Below are 17551 nucleotides of genomic sequence, written 5' to 3' on the forward strand. Positions count from 1 at the left end.
AGAAACTGAGGGCCAGGGCCAGGGAGACCAGGGGACGAGAGGGGAGAAAGCCAGGAACAGGGGGAAGGAAGACGCTGGATATCCAGGTGCGGCTTCGCCAGCTCTGGACGCAGACGCGGGCGTCCCTGCCCCGCGTAGGTGGATCCTACGGACGCTTGACCAGGAAAGGCGTCTGCAAAGCAACCCGAGCTCCTGCGGCTATAAACCTCCAGGCCAGCCCGGGGGACAGGATGGATGCCCGGCGCCTCCCGCCGAGGACTGGGCAGCATGGCCCTGGGCCCTGCGCTGTGGCTGGGCCCTCTGCTCCTGGCTTCCCTCGGGGGGTCCTCAGCTCCAGGTAGGAGGAGCCCGGGGTTCAGGCGGGGGCTCCGAAGGGGGCTCGGCTGAACGCTGTCCCCTCTGGGCCCCGCAGCCTCTCTCCTTAGGCGCCTCGGCGAGCACATCCGGCGTTTTCAGGAGAGCTCTGTCCTGGGCCTGAGTCTGGGTCCGGGGGTGGCGGCCCGCCCTAGAGAGGGGTGGCTGGAGCAGCCCCTGGACCCCTTCAATGCGTCTGACAGGAGGTCCTTCCTTCAGGTGAGGTCGGAGCGGGGACCCCACTGTCTACCCTGCCCTCTCCTTCCCTCTCTCCTCCGTCCCTCAGCCTCTGCGTCCTCCCTCTCTCCCCCAGTCCCCCCTCCATGTCCTTCAGAATGAACCCTAAAACCACCACCAGTCTGGATGTGTGCAGACTTGGACTGACTTTGGAACCCGCCCTGGCTCACACCCTGAGATATCTCCTGAATGAATGAACACTCTCACCCATTTCCACACCTGCTCTGTACACAGTCTCCCAGGTCCTCTCACTCGGGGCTACGCCCCGATCCACCTGCATGTGTTACTTATTCTACAATTATTAACCTAGCAGGTGCCTCCCATGTGCTCGCCACTACACTTGACCCTGGGATATAAGAGAGAAAACGTTGACCAAAATATCTGCTCTTGTAGGTCTTACACTCTAGGTGAGAGGACAACGGGAGGGAAATGAACCCATAAACAAGCCTGGTTCAGACACTACGAGGTGTAGGAAGAACGACCCCCTAGGACAGCGGTTCTCAACCTGTGGGTCGCGACCCCTTTGGGGCCGAACGACCCTTTCACAGGGGTCGCCTAAGACCATCGGAAAACACATCTATAATTACATATTGTTTTTGTGGTTAATCACTATGCTTTAATTGTGTTCAATTTGTAACAATGAAAATACATCCTGCATATCAGATATTTACATGACGATTCATAACAGTAGCGACATTACAGTGATGAAGTAGCAACGAGAATAATGTTATTGTTGGGGGTCACCACAACATGAGGAACTGTATTAAGGGGTCGCGGCTTTAGGAAGGTTGAGAGCCACTGAAAGACCGGGAGGAACAGGGAATAGAGAAGAGAGGTCAGACGCTCACAATCCCATTTCTTCCTCATCCACTCCCAGCGGTACTGGATAAGCGACCAGCACTGGGCCAGCCGGGATGGACCCGTATTCCTGCATCTGGGGGGCGAGGGCAGCCTCGGGCCGGGCTCAGTGATGAGAGGTGAGAAGCAAGGGTGGGAGAGACGCAGCTGGGGAGCCGGGGGAGGGCTTCGAGGGCTTCACCCGCCTCACACGCCCCTTCCACCCTCTTCACAGGGCACCCTGCAGCCCTGGCCCCAGCTTTGGGGGCCCTGGTGATAGGCCTGGAACACAGGTTTTATGGCCTGAGCATACCTGCTGGGGGCCTGGACATGGCCCAGCTCCGCTTCTTGTCCAGCCGCCATGCGTAGGTTGGGATGGGGAAAGGGTTTGGGGTCATGGGACTAGAGGTGGCTCCCCTGCCTGAAGTTGACCTTGAGTCTTTGGTTCATGGCTGTTGTTGTTTTTCTGCCTTTCAGTGTCTTATTCCCTTTCCATCTCTGGGTCTCTGTCCCTCCCCATCTCTTTCTTTCTCATACCCTGTCTTCTCTCATCCCGTCTCACTGGCCTCCTCTCTGAAAGTCAGTCTCCTCACTGGCCTTCAGTCCATGCTCCAGATGAAGCCAGAGTGACTGGTAGGGCGCAATCCCAACCACCACTCTCGCTGCCTCAGAGCCCTCTCCTCTGCCATCTCATCACAGTAAAGCCCCGTCTTCGCAGTGGCCACGAGGTGTGACCGGCTCTGGCCCCGTCCCCCTCTGACCTCCACTTCCTCACACTCATACGGCTCCACTGCACGGGCATCCTTGCTGTTCCCCACACACCCAGGCTCAGCTGTGTTGAGCCTCTGAGCCCTTCCCCTGGGCTCCCCCCAGATGTTGCATATTCCCCCTCCCCTCCTTTAGGGCACCCTACTCCGCCTGCACCCCCTGCTCTGACCCCTCACCTGCTCTATTCTCCACACACTTGTCTGGAATCCTCTCCTTTCTCTGTCTTACCCTTGTCTCTGTCTGTCTGTGTCCCTCTGTGCTACTCCCTATCTTCCAATCTTTTCACAAACTCACCCGGTTTCTCACTGCAGTGGGGTGGCCCTGACTGCAAACTGGTTCAGGAAGGTTCGGGCGGGAAGAAAGCACTTAGAACAGACAAGAGGAGGTCAGACGGCCCAGCATCGCTTCTGTCCCCCCTGCCCCGTGCTCTCACCCACCAGCCAGGACGCCCTCTGCCCGAGGACCCCCCTTCTCTATTGTCTGGTTTCCGCCTGCCCTGCCCGAGGCTTTCCGCTCCCGCTGCTTGGAAGCAGGAGGGCGGAGGCTCCCCAGGGGCCTCCCCGGGGGCCACTTCCGGACATGGATGTGCGGGTGACGCCTTCAGAAACACTTCCTGAGGAAGGAGCCCTGGCTTCTGGCCAGACACCCCTGCCCCGTCCAGATAGAGGCGTGCCCCAGGGATTGCAGAGGTGACCGACGCCTCCCCTTCGCCCCAGGCTGGCCGACGTGGTCTCCGCGCGCCTCGCGCTCTCCCGCCTCCACAACGTCTCCTCTTCCAGCCGCTGGGTCTGCTTCGGAGGCTCCTATGCCGGCTCCCTGGCCGCCTGGGCGCGGCTGAAGGTCCCGGGACCCCTCTGGGCGGACACGGGGGGGTGGGGTGGACTCGGGGTCCCCATCTCAGGGGACAGGAACACCCGTCTCCTCAGGGCCCGGTGCACAGGGAGAGGGGCTCGCCTAGGGCCACGCGAGGCGAGCGAGCGCAGGGCGGAAGATCGGGGGGTCCCAGCCCCCGCCCGCCTAACAACCCCCCCACCCCCCCAGTTCCCGCATCTCCTCTTCGCTGCGGTCGCCTCCTCGGCCCCGGTGCGGGCCGTGCTGGATTTCTCCGCCTACAACGAGGTGAGGACGCGGGCCTGACCCGGGGGGAGCAGGGTCTCAGCGTCGGGGTCCCTGATGCGCCTCTTCTCCTCCGGCGGTCGGACCACAGGTGGTGTCCAGGAGCCTCACGAACACGGCGATCGGCGGGTCACCGGAAGTAGGAGTGGGCCCGTCCCTGGGGGCTGGAGAGGGGAGGCGGCCTTCAAATTGGGGCCAGAGGGAAAAGTGCAGCCAGCTCGGCGCCGGGGTCTGGGGAGGTGGGACCCCCAGAGATGCTCGGACCCTAGGAGGCTGGCACGGAGGAGGGGCCAGGACGTCGGGAGGGAAGAGCTTCAACGGGGGCAGGGCTGCTGTGGGCGGGGCCCTAGGAGCGTGGACCTATCAGGAGGTGAAGCTCGGTGTGGGGCGGGGCCTGAAGAGTGGACCCTATAGGAGGTGAGGCTCAGTGTGGGGCGGGGCCTGAAGAGTGCACCCTATAGGAGGTGAGGCTCAGTGTGGGGCGGGGCCTGAAGAGAGTGGACCCTATAGGAGGTGAGGCTCAGTGTGGGGCGGGGCCTGAAGAGAGTGGACCCTATAGGAGGTGAGGCTCACTGTGGGCATTCGGGAGCTCAGGAGGATGCTGGTCCTGGAAGAGACAGGCCGGGCCCAGGCCCTGGTCTCCGCCGACAAAACCTTTCTTCCCCGCAGTGCCGGGCGGCGGTGTCCACGGCCTTCGCGGAGGTGGAGCGGCGGTTGCGCGCGGGAGAGGAGGCCCGCACGGCTCTGAGGGCGGAGCTGGGCGCCTGCTCGTCCCTGGGCCGCGCGGAGGACCGGGAGGAGCTGCTGGGGGCGCTGCAGGCGCTGGTGGGGGGCGCAGTGCAGTATGACGGGCAGGCGGGGGCGCCGCTGAGCGTGCGGCAGCTCTGCGGACTCCTGCTCGAGGGCAGGCGCAATGGCAGCCGCCCGGTGCCCTACCACGGGCTGCGTCGGGCGGTGCAGGTGAGCTCCCGAGAGCACGGTGGGCGAGTCCATAGACAAGGGCTCCGCCCACCCCGCTGTGCAGTCCTGGGCAGCCTGGAACCCTTTCCGAGCCTTGTTCTCTTCACCTGTCAAATGGGGATGACAGGGCCCGGGGGAGGTGAAGTGAAGGGGGCCTGCGATGGGCTCACACACGATGCAAAATTAGCAACTAGGCTATCCTGTCTGTCTTGTTTTGTCTTATTCTCGGCGCCTGCAACGGGGTCTGGCACACAGCAAGTGTCAATTAGTATTTAGACTTGAAAGAAAAAATATAGGTAGCCCTGAGCACAGAGTTCTTCTGAAGCCCAGAACCCCCACCTTCGGAATCCACCGTTGCGATCCAGCCGTTACTTAAACAGCGCTATCTGCACAGGGAGCTGTGTGAAGTGTTTCACATGTGTTATTTCAATGAATTCTCACAGTAGTTCTAGGAGATCGGCACTGTTACTATTCCCGCTTACAGAGGAGAAAACTGAGGTCCAAGATAGTATCACTCGCCCAAGGTCTCACCGATCATAGGTCCGAGTCATCTAGTACCTGAGCCTCTAACCCACAGGGACCCAGGCGCCCACCCCCTCTGACCACTGACTCCCAGGAGAACTCAGGCACTCCCCCTTCTGACTTCTCACCTTTGACTTTTAGGGACCTAAGCTGCCAGACCCTGGCTTGCAGGTGGGAGGGGAGACATTTATGAATGTATGTGTGTGTGTATGTATATTGTCCCTCAGGTTGTCATGCACAGCATGGGCCAGAGGTGTTTAAGCTTTTCCCGAGCAGAGACATTGGCACAGCTGAGGGTCACAGAACCCCAAGTGTCCGGCGTGGGTGATCGGCAGTGGTTGTACCAGACATGCACTGAGTTCGGCTTCTGTGAGTGCCTGGCCCAACCCTCCTCTGATAACCTTTAAAAAAAAAAAAAAGCCTATTGAAGTGATAGGTGATGGGCAATAAGCATTTATTTGTGATCAATCAGAATACCTGTATGAGAAGTACTGATTCAGGCAGAAACTTAAATAGTTTTCCAATTATGAGACAAAGGCAATGGTTATTTATGAGAAAGGAAAGGGAACAATTGCATCAACCGAAGGAAGGCATTTATTTCTATTGGTCCAGATAAGCTAATGTAGTACATGCGCATTCTAAACGTTTAAATTTTCAGTCCATCACAGCCCTGTCGTTCTGGGCCATCACTGTCCGGGGTGCAGGAGGTGCCTCTCTGACAGGGCTGTGAATTCATTGGTCATTGTTGGGAGAGCTCAGCGATTAACTGCAGGAGGCTGGGGGTGGGGTTTATACCCCACACTTACAGATATCTCCCTCCAGATGTCACCTGTGAGGACCCCACATGTCCTTTCTCCAAACTCCCAGCACTGCCCTCCCAGCTGGAGCTGTGTGAGCAGGTGTTTGGGCTTTCAACCTGGTCCACAGTCCAGGCTGTGGCTCAGACCAACTCCTACTACGGTGGCCAGACCCCAGTGGCCACCCAGGTGCTGTTCGTGAATGGTGAGTATGCCATCAGAACCTGACCTCAAAGTCTCCAGCAGGCGCCAGCTCAGCACACCATTTCCCCTTTCTTCCCAGGGGATATGGACCCCTGGCATGTGCTGAGTGTCACTCAGGACTTGGGGCCCTCCGTGTCAGCCCTTCTCATCCCCAATGCCTCTCACTGCTTGGATATGGCACCTGAGCGGCCCTCGGACACCCCCAGCCTCCGCCTAGGGCGCCAGGTAAGACAACAACAAAAAGCCCTGGGTGATTTACATTTTCATTTGCATACTAATGTGCATGCTCCTGCCCTCACTAGTACTGGGATCTGACTTTCAAAATTCTTCCACCTCTTTACAGAGCATCTTGCAGCAGCTGCAGACCTGGCTCAAGATGGCGAAGAAGAGCTTGGTTAGCGGTGGAGTCTGAGCCCAGCACCCTCGCCACTCCCTGCAGCCGACCTCAGACCAGGACATACTTGTTCACTGGACAGGAGAAAGCAGCATGTTTATGAAGAGGAAATTCCCAGGAATTGGCATTCAGCACCTGTTCCACATATAACTGACTTGTGTATGCAACCATCCTCACTCCCAGCTAAAACAGCTCTGTTACAGACAAGAAGTTCTGCAAATATAACTGGGTGATTATTCTCATTGTGGATGTCGCTATTTTAATGGCAAATGTCAGAGAAATGTCAATTTTCATGCTGGTGCCCTCCCCCCACTAATCAGATTCTGGCTCACATTCTGCTCTGCTGCCAGGCAGACGCCTTCTGCAGGTCTCTCTCTGGCCCTCAGCCCATGCCCTGCCTGCTTCATGCTCTGCTCATTAAAAGGCATCCTTAAGAAATGGAAAGACAAGTGAAAGAGTGAGTGAAAACGTGCATAATACACATATCTGACAAAGGACTTGGGTCCAGATTATTTAAAGAAATCCCAGAAACCAACAATAAAAAGATGAGTGAATGACAAATGGGCAAAGCACTTGAATAAGCACTTCAATTTAAAAAATACCTGTATAAAAACAAAGAAAAAAATGCATGCATGGTCAATAAGCACATCAAAAAGATGCCCAACCTATTTAGTCATTAGAGAAATGTGAATTAAAACCACAGTACTACTTTACACCCAACTGAGTTACAAGAAAATAAAACCCCCTAAAAGTTCAAAAGGTGATGATGTCACCCTGCCTAGTTTTGGAGAATTTTGGACTCAGGTTTTGAGTTACATTTGATTATGAGTCATAGAATGTCCATATTTTTAACAAGACATGTGAGGAAAAAATGCACTGTGAATGAAAATGTACTAAAAGAAAAATCATTCAAAAGTATTAGTTTTGGGGACACCTAGGAAGTAAGTGTGTGACTCTGCTGTACCGTAAAGCAAGCATTCAGCATGGTGTTTCCATAGCGTAGTGGTTATCACATTCGCCTGACACGCGGAAGGTCCCGGGCGGAAACAACTCTTGCTTAAGGTCTTTTGTATTTGTATTTCTCCTCTAAATGCCTAAGCCTTCGAGGTTTCCAAAAAGTCCTCCTCAGAGGAGCACCGCTGAGACCACATCCTCATTCATGCTGTCAACCTGGGAATTTATGCAGAGACTTTCTAAGAATCACAACTCCAACTCCACCAAATTATGTTTAAAAATTAGATCCTTCCCTCTTAGCATTGCACTTTAGCAATTCTTTATGTCATCTGGGTCCAAGACCTTTTATGATATGTCGATAGATGGCAGATGATTGATAGATCAATAATAGAGTAGTAGATGGACGATAGATAGTGGGTGATAGATAACAGATGGATAGATCCTAGGTAGACAGTCGATGACGAATAGATTCGACAGAAAGGAGAGAAAGAAAAAAGGAAAGAAAGACAGACCTAAGGACGACCTCCATCACCAGGCAGAGGCATTCCAGGTGCGGGGACCAGAACCCAACCCTCGACTCCACATCAGGCTTCTGGGTGCAAGTGCTTGAGTCCGACCGCGTCTCCAGATCTGGGCGGACCTGAGCCCAATCTGCGTCTTCACACCTGGACTTCCCAGGCTCTGGGCCCTGAGCCTGACCGGTCACCTGGCCGAGACTTCCTGGTGCTGCGGCCACTAGCGGCCAGAAGTCGTCAGCTGGGCGCCGAGAAGCTCGGCGTCAATAGGTTCACTTTCCGTTCCATTCAGTACAGACCAGCCCCCGCTGGGATGGCCATGCGGTGCGGGTGTGTTTACTTGGGTGTGTGATGGAGGTAAGTCTGCGAGACAGACACGCAGGGAACCCGGCGTCTAGGCCTCGCCGGCAGGGTGTGGTGACCGCCAGCGGTTCCGCCCAACATTTCCAGGGACTGGCCTCGGACTCGGTTCCAGGTGCGCGCCCGGCAGGCGGCGATCCCTGGGTGGCCAGGAGGGAGCCGCATGCTCCCCGGGGTCAGGACCATGGACAGCGCGCCCTGCATTAGCCGGGCCGGGTGAGGGTTTTCTGGGAAGGAAATCGTTTCACGGTACCTGGAGTTGGCGATGTGTGTGTTTGGTTCACATATTTTTCTTAATTTTTATAAAAGCCTGAGATACGGGACACATTGTTTCTATCTGATTGAATGCAGGCTGGAAAGCGGGCTCGACCCCATCGCGGAAATACTTCACGTCCGACTGCTGGTGCGCCCGCGTTTGCCCGGCACCGCACCGGGGGGCAGGGGACAGGGGGCCCGGGGACCCGCTGCCCAGCGAGACCGCCAAAGGGGATTCACATGACCCGAATTCCCGCGCGTTTTCTCAAATCGTTTGGGAGAAATGTAGGTCTTCTATACCGAGATTGGGTCAGACCAGGTCTCCAATTCTGTGTTCTTTGAGAGGACAAAGGGGTCCGAGGCAGAGACGGTGGTGTGTGCTGTTAATAAAAGAGCTATCAGTTGCCTGCGTGTTTTTATGTGTATTTATTATGTCACCCTGAGGACGACGGCCCGACTGTCTTCAGCCTCGTCTTCACATTTCGCAGCTGCTTTCTCTCCAACACACTGTCCTGGTTGCAATCTCTAGTTTGCCCTGGATTTGTGCACGTTATTGTCCCTCCTTAAATACTCTTCTTTACTGATAGCGTCTTTTCAAGCTTCACTTTTTTAGAAAGAACTTCCCAAATTTCTAGATAAATCTTCACATTTCTCTTAGCACTATACCCTTCTCATTGCAAATTTTGTGTTAATTTGAACGATGACTCGATTTCTCTGGCGCTCTCACTAGAATATAATTTCCAAGAGATGTAGTGCCCTGTTTTGTAAATCTATGAAACCCTAGTACACCATGCCTAGTACACACAATAAATCATTTTATTTTTTTTTAAATATTTTATTGATTTTTTACAGAGCGGAAGGGAGAGGGATAGAGAGTTAGAAACATCGATCAGCTGCCTCCTGCACATCTCCCACTGGGGATGTGCCCGCAACCAAGGTACATGCCCTTGACCGGAATCGAACCGGGACCCTTGAGTCCGAAGGCCAAGGCTCTATCCACTGAGCCAAACTGGTTAGGGCAATAAATCATTTTAAAATAGATTTTTATTTCTTCCAGAAAGGGAGAGGGAGAGAGAGAAACATCGATGATGAGAGAGAATGTGGGTTCGATTCCCATAAAGGCCACAGGTGTGTTTATGTTTAGAGAAACTCGATTCTTAACCGGCAAAAAGCAGAGACTAACCTATTCCCGGCCATGTTCTCAAAGTTCGGGTCCATCGCTCTTGCTGTCCTTTAATCCACTCATGACCCAGCTCAGTGCCCCTAAATTCGACGTGTCCCCGACATGTTTCCTTTTCTTTCCTCCGGAAGCAGTGGCTGAGCACAGAGTTGAGGGGGCCGAGGACTCAAAAGTGGGAGCTCTGCCCGTGGAAAAAGAAAAGAAGCGGATAGGATAGCTGGCAACTTCTTAAAAAGCTTATTCCATTTTAAATGGTCTTTCCAAAGCACCAACTAATCTACTTTTTAAATCAACAAGAGATACGGCGTAAAGGAAAGTCCTTAAAAGGTTGTTCTTCCCATGTCTCTGAAGACTCTGATGTAACCAGCAGCCCACATGGCCCGGGAGGAAGCACCGGGAAGGATGGCCTGGTGTCCGACGCTGCCTCTGCCTCCGCGTCTTCCCAGAGACCCCGATGCACAAAGTGTGGGCCGGCCCGTGACAGGTAATCGCCCACCACTTGATCCTAGAGAAGGAAGAGCAGACAGGCAGACCTTCATGCCTAGGTCAAGGCGCCTGGGACAAAGAACTATGTCACCACAGAGCTTAGATGGCGCCTCCAGCACCTGGGCCCCATGGTGTAATGGTTAGCACTCTGGACTCTGAATCCAGCGATCCGAGTTCAAATCTCGGTGGGACCTTGTTTTGTTTTTGGTCCTTATTTGAACTGCACTTCCTCTGCAACTCATTCTCTTATTCGTACAAATCCCCGCACCCAAGTTTACTTCTGATTCTCCCACCTCACACTTTCTGAGCCCGGTGTCTGCAGTCACTCAGCCAAAGGACAACTTAACACTTGCTGGGCGCAACTTCTTTCTTGGGGGTGGGGGGGGGGGGCGGCGAGGGGCGGGGAGGGGCGGCGGGGCGGGGCAGGGGGGGGAGGGGGGGAGGGACCTCAAAAGAAAATGCGCGCAGAAAGCACCCAAGCTTACTGGAACTGGAAATCTCTAGAAAAACCCGTAGACGGAGGAGACGGAAGGGAAGGTGGGAGCGGGAAGAGCGAGAGGAAGGTTGTTGATAGCCGTGGCCGGAGAAGAGTGGGGCTGGATTGTAGAAAAGGGTTTACCCCTGGACAATGGGCCTGAGAGAGTCGCTGTCACTGTGGCGAGAGAAACTGTTCGCAGGCAACACCACGTGGGGATGGAGCCCACGTTCAGAGATCCGGGTGGGTTGACCAACCAGCAGCGACGGTCAGTGGTCAGGGGACCTGCGGGTCCGAGTTTGCACACGCTTTTCTGGTTCAGGAATCGGAGAAAGCCGATTCACAGACGCTGCCCCGACCTCCCCTCGCCTCCCCCCGCCGTGAACAAACCAGGGGCTTCGTTAGAATTAAATAACAAAGTTTTATTCAAGGATCTTAAGCGAACTGCAATTCTGGAAATACTACCAAGAGATACCCGGAGTGTTTTGAAGAAAATGTTGAGCGTTTTTATAGTAAAACTAGAGGCCGGGTGCACGAGTTTGTGCATGGGTGGGGTCCCTTGGGGTGGCCTGCGGAGCTTGTGCCCCCAGCCTGCAGCCCCACCTGGCACCCCACCTTGGCCTGGTGCCCGCCCCCCTCACCTGCTCCACCATCCCGCCGTGGTCCCGCTCTCTGGGGGCCCGTCCGGCAGGCAGCGCCTCCACTGCCCCCGCTGCCAGCACCGCATTGCCAACCCCGGCCATAGCCTGCGCCACTCCTTGGTGGGCAGCACACATCATAGCCAGCAGTGCACTCCTGGTCAAACCATCCCCCGGTTCAGAGGCTTGTCTGCAGGATTTACGTCCGGCTGGGCATTGACGCACAACTGGAAAGCTAGAAAGTTCAAGGCCTCGGGTTAGTTAAAAGTAGATGAAAATGATCCTCATGTCGCAGCCCTTTCTGACTTAAGTCGTTTTGTTAACTTGAGTGTAGTGTCTCTATTTTTCCCCCTCACCAGCAAGGGTGCCCAGAACTGTGTATGTCTCCCCACCCCCACCCCCCTGCCCTGCAGACCCTCGTGGGGTGGACCGATTGAAGGAAAAAGAGGTATCTGAAAAAAATCTGAAAGTACATGTTGATTAATATAAGTATCTCTCAGCACAAAGAGCATTATGGAGTATTTGTAATATTTTGTTTCTTGGATGCTGGTTACATTGATGTGTTCAGGGTGAGAAAACTCAGTGGGCCATACCCCGATGTTCAGGGCACTTCTCTGACGATATATTACTCTTCAGCAGAAAGTTTAACACACACACACACACACACACACAAAACCACAAAAAACTAAGCACTGTGGTCATCCAAAGACAACATTATTTGAGTGAAATACAAGTTTCTAAGTGGGAGAACATATTGCAATACAAAGGCCTCAGAGTGAGAAAAAAATACCTTCCACAACTCAATAAGAAAAAGAAAGACAAGTCAGGAGAAAATGTGCAGAAGGTGAGCTTCCCAGACAGAAAAAATATCTTTCATTGGTCAAGGACATTGCATTTGCTCCTCATAACAACCCTGGGAAGAAACACAAGGACAAAAAAATTTGGAAAAAACATATAACAAGAGTCTGAAGGCGTTTATCCATAGTTACCCAATGGTTCCACTTCTAAGCTTCAATCCTTGAGAAACACAGCTGGAGATAAATATTTTAATACAGATACGTTCACCTCAGCATTGTTAAGAAAAATATTGGGAATGTATAAATAAAGTATAATCAGTTTAAAGGAACAAATATTTATGAGCTTAATGCATTCACTATCATTGACACAAAATAGGCATGAAGCATGTGGTCCCTAAGTGTACTCTGTTCAATAAAATACATGGAATTTTCAGAATTATATTTGTAAAGAGTATTTGTTGCCATGGAAACAAGTGCATGAATGTAAGATTAAACAAAAAGTAATATATTAAAATATGTATATGTAATATATGCATGTAAAATAAAATTATTTTAACAAATCCTTTCTGGGTGCCTTCTATGGAAGGGTCAACGCCCACCCACCCAAGCTAATTTTTTTCTATTTTCATTTTTCATCACGTGACACCATAGGACATGACACACAAGTGTCACAGGTGGAGATGAGCTGGTCAGAAACCAGCAGGACAAGCAGACTCTCAATATGGTCCCCATCACCACCTCCCATGGGCATGCCCTTGTTTGATCTCATCTCTGGAGGGCCTGGCTCAACCTGTGACTTTCTTCTCACAGAATATGATAACTGTAACAGGGAGTGAGTAAGTGTTCATGATTACGTGAGTAAGTTCTATGACACACAGTATCACCCATTTACTTTGCTGAAGCAACCAGCATGGATACTAAGACCTGGGTTCGAGTTCTAACCTCGGTGATTTGCTATGCGAGGGAGGAGAAGTCCAGGCCTTGGAACCTTTCGGTTTAAATCCCATGTCTCCCCTCTACTAACAGGTGGGCTTGGGAAAGCTTCTTAACATCTTTCTGCCTCAAAATTGACATGAGTTTCACAGTCATTTCTACATCATTGACTTATTTAGACAATTTTTATTTTATCAACCAATTTAAGATGGCTTATTTTTCCAGTGAGGCCTCTTCCAAGGTATCGATAAAACCAAACGGCAGAGAGATGTCTACAGGGAGTCGTTCTTGTCTCTTTTTTTCCTTTGGGATGATAAGCAGTGCTAAGGAACATGTCACAGCTCATTCATAGGCCTCCAATGGGTTACAGAGTAGAGACCAGCCCAGATACCTGCTCTCTTTTGCTTTCTTCCTTTGTTCTCAGGCCCAAGAGACTTCCTGCCCTGCCCAGACGCCCATCCCCCACCCCCGGAGACATGAACATGGAGGAGTGGTTTGAGGTACAAATTAAAAGGAAAAGGAGGTGTAAGCTTTGGCTCCCTAACTGCATTTTTTGCTCCTACTGGAGGCAACACAGCCTCTGTTGTAGAGAGAAGCAAGGTTGCACCACCCTGCCCGGCCCTAGTTCTTCCTGACAAGTCATCCCTTAAAGCCAAAAACACTTGAAAATTGGCATTTGTAGGCACAGTGTGGTGCGATTCAACTCATCCAGTGAGGTGGGCCTCAGACTTAGGTCCCATATGTGGGTCTGGTCATTTGCCCTCAGCTGGAAGCACACATAGCAGTCCTATCGGACACCGTGAAGAGGGGTCTGTGTACAGACCGGAGAATGGTGGACAAAAAGGCAAGGCCCACCTGACTGCTCCAAGCCTGGAGGGTCACTGGGCAAGAGCTTCCCTTTTCTGCAATGAGGAGCGGGCTCTTCTTCCAAGAACCCACTGAGGAACAACACAGCAAGAATGAGGACTCAGCGTTCCCAGGGACCAGAGAAAGGGGCTCACTTCTTAGAGCCGAATAAAAGCTAAGACTTTGAATCCATTCCTCTTCCCAAAGATGCAAGAGGGTGGGGCTGTACCTGCTGCCTCCCGGCATGTCCGTTCCCAGGGGAAAAGCAGGAGGTAGTGTACTGACTGAACCTATGAGTGATACAGAGGGGAATGGGCTGGGGGGGACGGGGGGAGGCGGGGGGGGGGGGGGGCTCTGCTCGAGTCCAGAGGTTGCTTTCTGCTGTCACCACTAGACATCCCGGTGCTCCACCTTCTAGACAGGATGAGGACCCACGGGTAAACACAAAGCTCTAGCCTTAAATCTGGGTATTTTTACTTTAGAGAATTAGAGGCTATGGAGGCTCTTCCCAAGGACACTGAGGTCTGAGTCAGGGTGAGGGTGAGGGACACAGCTATTTCCTGTGGGCATGATGCCTTCGGGAATGCCCTGGATCCCGACTCTTTGGGGTTTTTGGTTTGGCACCAATGGAAAATGAAGGGACTGCTGATCTGAAAGACCCTCTCCCAAGGGAGCCCTGGGCAGGCGGAGAGGGAATCCCTAAGCCAAAGCTACTGCCTGTCTTAAGTGGTCTAGGGACAGGGAGGCTGTGAGCTAAGGGGGCCATGGCAGGGCCTCCAAACATAATCTTTCTCGCAGAAATACTGGGCCTCCCCAAGGCAAAAGGGGTGCTCTGGGGGGTCAGGCCCTGGGCGTTCTGACTCCAGCCTTTTCCGAAGGATGTGACGGCATGCTTGGCCCCACTGGGCATGGCTCCGATGGAGAACACTCCAGGGTTGGAGCTCATGTCTGGGACAGCCATGCTGTCCCCAGACTCCCCACAGTCCATAGGGGTCACTAACCCCCCAAAAGCAAAAGGTCGTGGGGCTGTGATGCCAAACACTGAGGCCTGAGCCCCATTCTGGCGGTGCTGGGGGACAACCCCAAAACCAGTGGCACTAGCTGGACCAAAGGGAAAACCTGCTGGGGTGCTGCCTGCACCTGTCTGGATGCTGGCAGGGACGTGGAAGGTGGAGGCAGAGGGTGTCAACACCCCGAATGCTGACCATGTGGGGCTGCTGAAGGCTGGCTGAGCTGGAGCTGGGGTTGGGGTTGGGGGGACCACTGCCGAGTTTCCTAACACAGAAGAGCTCTTGAAGCTTGGGCTAAGGGCTGGTTGGTGGGCCCCTTGCCTTTGCCCACCTGAAGCCCCAAATGCAGGCCGGGGCGTGACTCCCAGGGAGAGTGGGAAAAGTGGCTTTGAGCTTGACCCCAAAGGAAGTGTGAATGCTGGGGTTGCCTTGGAGATGCCCGATGGCAATGTGGGCTGGCTTGGGGTGACGAGGGCCGAGGCCGACAGAGGGCTGCCCTTGCCCTTAAAATGGGCGGTGCTTTTCCTAGGGGATATCTGGGCAGCGCTGGGAAGAACCTGGCTAAAGATGTTGACTGCATTTACCATGGGAATGGTGGGAAGCTGGGGAGGTGGGGAAATGAAGCCTGTGACTGGGTTCGAAAGGTTGGCCCTGAAGGCATGGGGAGCCCCAAGGAGGAAAGTGTGAGAAGGGGAAGAGTCAGAGTACGTGTTGCCTACGGTCCTGGTAACACCTGCTCCACCAAAATCCCGCGGTGGCTTGAAAGAGGAGCCTGTGGATGTGCTGACGGGGCCGGTGGAGGTGGCTGTAGAGCTGGTCGTGCCCAGGTTGTGGAAGAGGAGGGTAGCAGCAGGAGGACCTGGAGGAGACGGCTGCTTGAAGGAGAAAGGGGTGATCACAGGCCTAGTTTTAAGCGGTTCAATGCTGCCAAAGATGGGCTTGAAGGTGGGCATTGGGAGGCCTGGAGGGGATCGGGCTGCAGTCGTGGCTGAGATTCTGGAAGGTAAGGAGACTTGTGCCTCATTGTCAGGTGGGGGCCTCCAACCGGGCTTTGAGGTGGGGTCAGCAGACGTGGCAGCAGGAGGTGCAGAGGCAGAAAGATGGTGAGCTGGTCCCCTCACCACTCCAAACACAGTCCTTTGTGCAGAGGGTGCTGTGGGGGTGATGGCAGGTGGGCCTGGGAGCCTGGGAAATGCGTCAGCCTGACAGGTGGAAGGTGGCCACGTGGTGTCAGTGACAGATGAGGTGGGAGGAGCAGGGGTCAGAAGGGTGACAGCAGCTGTGGGCTCGGAGCCTGCAGAGGGGCCTCGAAGGGGTTCTGGCTGGGAGCACCCGAGTGGGGCCAGCAGGCTGGGCGTCTCCGGAGGCGAGTGGACCACACTGGTTCCCTCTCCCGCAGGCACTGGGGAGGCACGTGGACCTGGAGATGCCGCCTGAGGATCGGTGCCCTCTGCTGGAGCGGTGCCTGCAGAAGGCAGGGTGAGGGACAGGGGAGGCAGAGCCGGAGACTGAGCGTCAGGTGCAGGGTCTGCGGTGGCATCCTTCTTGGTTCTGTTGCTCCACGGAAGCCCAGCTTCTGTCCCCGAGGCCAGGTCCTCAGCAGGGACTGCATAACCAAGCTTCGGGGGTGGACTCAGGGCCAGCGGGGGCCCACGGCCAGCGAGCAGCCGTGGAGTCTCCTCACCTCGCGGCCCGGGGCTGACGGACGCTGCCGGGGACTCCTCCACGGCCAGTGGGCCTGGCAAGTGACGCTGAGGACCGCTTTTCTTTTTCACCGGCCACTCGGGCATCTGGAGGGGCGCGCGTCTCTTCCAAGGCTGGGCGAGGCCTCTGGCGGAGCTGTAGGAGCTTGTGATCGCGTTCCTTTTGGAGCCGAGGGGGCCCCCTGGGTGTGAGCTGGCCAAGGAGCTCAGGGAGCAGGAACTGGGCCTCCTAGTCAAGCTGAGGCCCAAGCTCAGAGGCCCAAGGCTGGGCACGAAGGAAGCGAGTTTCCCACTCTTCACCAGAGGCTTAAACGCAGATGCTCTGGCTTCCGGGCTCCCCCTCTTGCTGTCCGGCCTGTCGGGGGCCTGGGACGGTGGTCCCTCCAGCCTCCGCCTCACCTGCTTGGACTCTCTGAGGACCCTCAGCACCGCCTCCTTCGCACGCGGGTCTGGGGGCGTCTCTGAGGCTGAAGCCCCTGCAGAGCGGATGGCAGGCGCCGGGGGCGTGGCGGGGAGCCCTCGCTGCGCCAGGGGCGTGATCTTGATGGTCACGGGGCTCCACACCGCCCTGGGGTGCCGGAGCGACCAGATGGTCCGCTTCAGGTAGCTTTCCCACCAGTCCGAGGGGCGCGGCCCCACGATGGAATGCTGGGGGCGCCGCATAGGGAAGCGCCTCCAGGCCTCGTTCGCGACCCACGAGGCGGGGTTGGCGGGGTCCCAGTCCCGCGGCCTCCTCCCGGGTCGGAGCCGCGGCGCAGGGTGGGCGCGATGGACGTGCTGAACCCGGTGGAGCTGGTGAAGGGCCTGGGAAGGCTGGCGGGTCACGGTCCTCTGCGGCCGGTCTGCGCCCCCCTCGGCTGGGGGTGGCGGGGGTCCCTGTTTGCCCAGGAAACCGCCCATGCGGAGCAGCGAGGCAACTCGGCTACTCTGAGGACGGCGTCGGCCTCCGAGGTTTCCTACATCCGCCGGCTCCACCGAGTCCCGGCGCGCAGGGTTCGGTGACGGTTGGGATCCCGCGCGAGGGAAATGAGAGGGTGTTGGGGCTCCCCGCACCCGCGGGGCCCGCGCCAGTCGAGCAGCGTCAGCGGGACCCGGGCGCGCGGGGCCGCGGCAGCCCCGCAGGCTCTGCGGTTTGGAGGCCTGAGCTATGCGCTCGGCCGAGGAGAGGGTACCGAGGAGACGTGAGGCGTGAAGGGCTGGGCCCGGGCGT

General features: G+C 55.3%; 2 protein-coding genes and 1 non-coding gene across 3 annotated transcripts; 2 read left to right on the forward strand and 1 right to left on the reverse strand.

Moving 5' to 3' along the window:
* The first annotated feature begins 230 nt into the window (after positions 1 to 230).
* PRSS16 (serine protease 16) lies at positions 231 to 6431 on the forward strand. Its single transcript, XM_036343958.1, has 12 exons — positions 231 to 337; positions 426 to 573; positions 1469 to 1568; positions 1664 to 1793; positions 2913 to 3036; positions 3238 to 3315; positions 3404 to 3451; positions 3982 to 4272; positions 5022 to 5163; positions 5617 to 5796; positions 5875 to 6020; positions 6139 to 6431. Exons 1-12 carry the CDS (start codon positions 231 to 233, stop codon positions 6205 to 6207), a joined length of 1563 nt encoding a protein of 520 aa, XP_036199851.1. The 3' UTR covers positions 6208 to 6431.
* Positions 6432 to 10061: 3630 nt separating this feature from the next.
* TRNAQ-CUG lies at positions 10062 to 10133 on the forward strand. Its single transcript has one exon. It is a non-coding gene; the product is annotated as a tRNA-Gln (tRNA).
* Positions 10134 to 14181: 4048 nt separating this feature from the next.
* POM121L2 (POM121 transmembrane nucleoporin like 2) lies at positions 14182 to 17241 on the reverse strand. Its single transcript, XM_036344862.1, has one exon. The coding sequence runs from the start codon at positions 17239 to 17241 to the stop codon at positions 14182 to 14184; it is 3060 nt and encodes a 1019-aa protein (XP_036200755.1).
* Between the last annotated feature and the right edge of the window lie 310 nt (positions 17242 to 17551).

The sequence above is a fragment of the Myotis myotis genome, unplaced genomic scaffold (assembly GCF_014108235.1).
Source record: "Myotis myotis isolate mMyoMyo1 unplaced genomic scaffold, mMyoMyo1.p scaffold_m19_p_18, whole genome shotgun sequence".
In the NCBI taxonomy this organism is placed as follows: Eukaryota; Metazoa; Chordata; class Mammalia; order Chiroptera; family Vespertilionidae; genus Myotis; species Myotis myotis.

Excerpts from the sequence above, each read along its gene's own strand:
- PRSS16 (XM_036343958.1), top strand. The coding sequence starts at position 231 with ATGGATGCCCGGCGCCTCCCGCCGAGGACTGGGCAGCATGGCCCTGGG. Across the intron at positions 3,316-3,403 it reads ATTTCTCCGCCTACAACGAG|GTGGTGTCCAGGAGCCTCAC; the intron begins GTGAGGACGCGG and ends GTCGGACCACAG. Across the intron at positions 5,797-5,874 it reads CCAGGTGCTGTTCGTGAATG|GGGATATGGACCCCTGGCAT; the intron begins GTGAGTATGCCA and ends CTTTCTTCCCAG.
- POM121L2 (XM_036344862.1), bottom strand. The coding sequence starts at position 17,241 with ATGGGCGGTTTCCTGGGCAAACAGGGACCCCCGCCACCCCCAGCCGAG.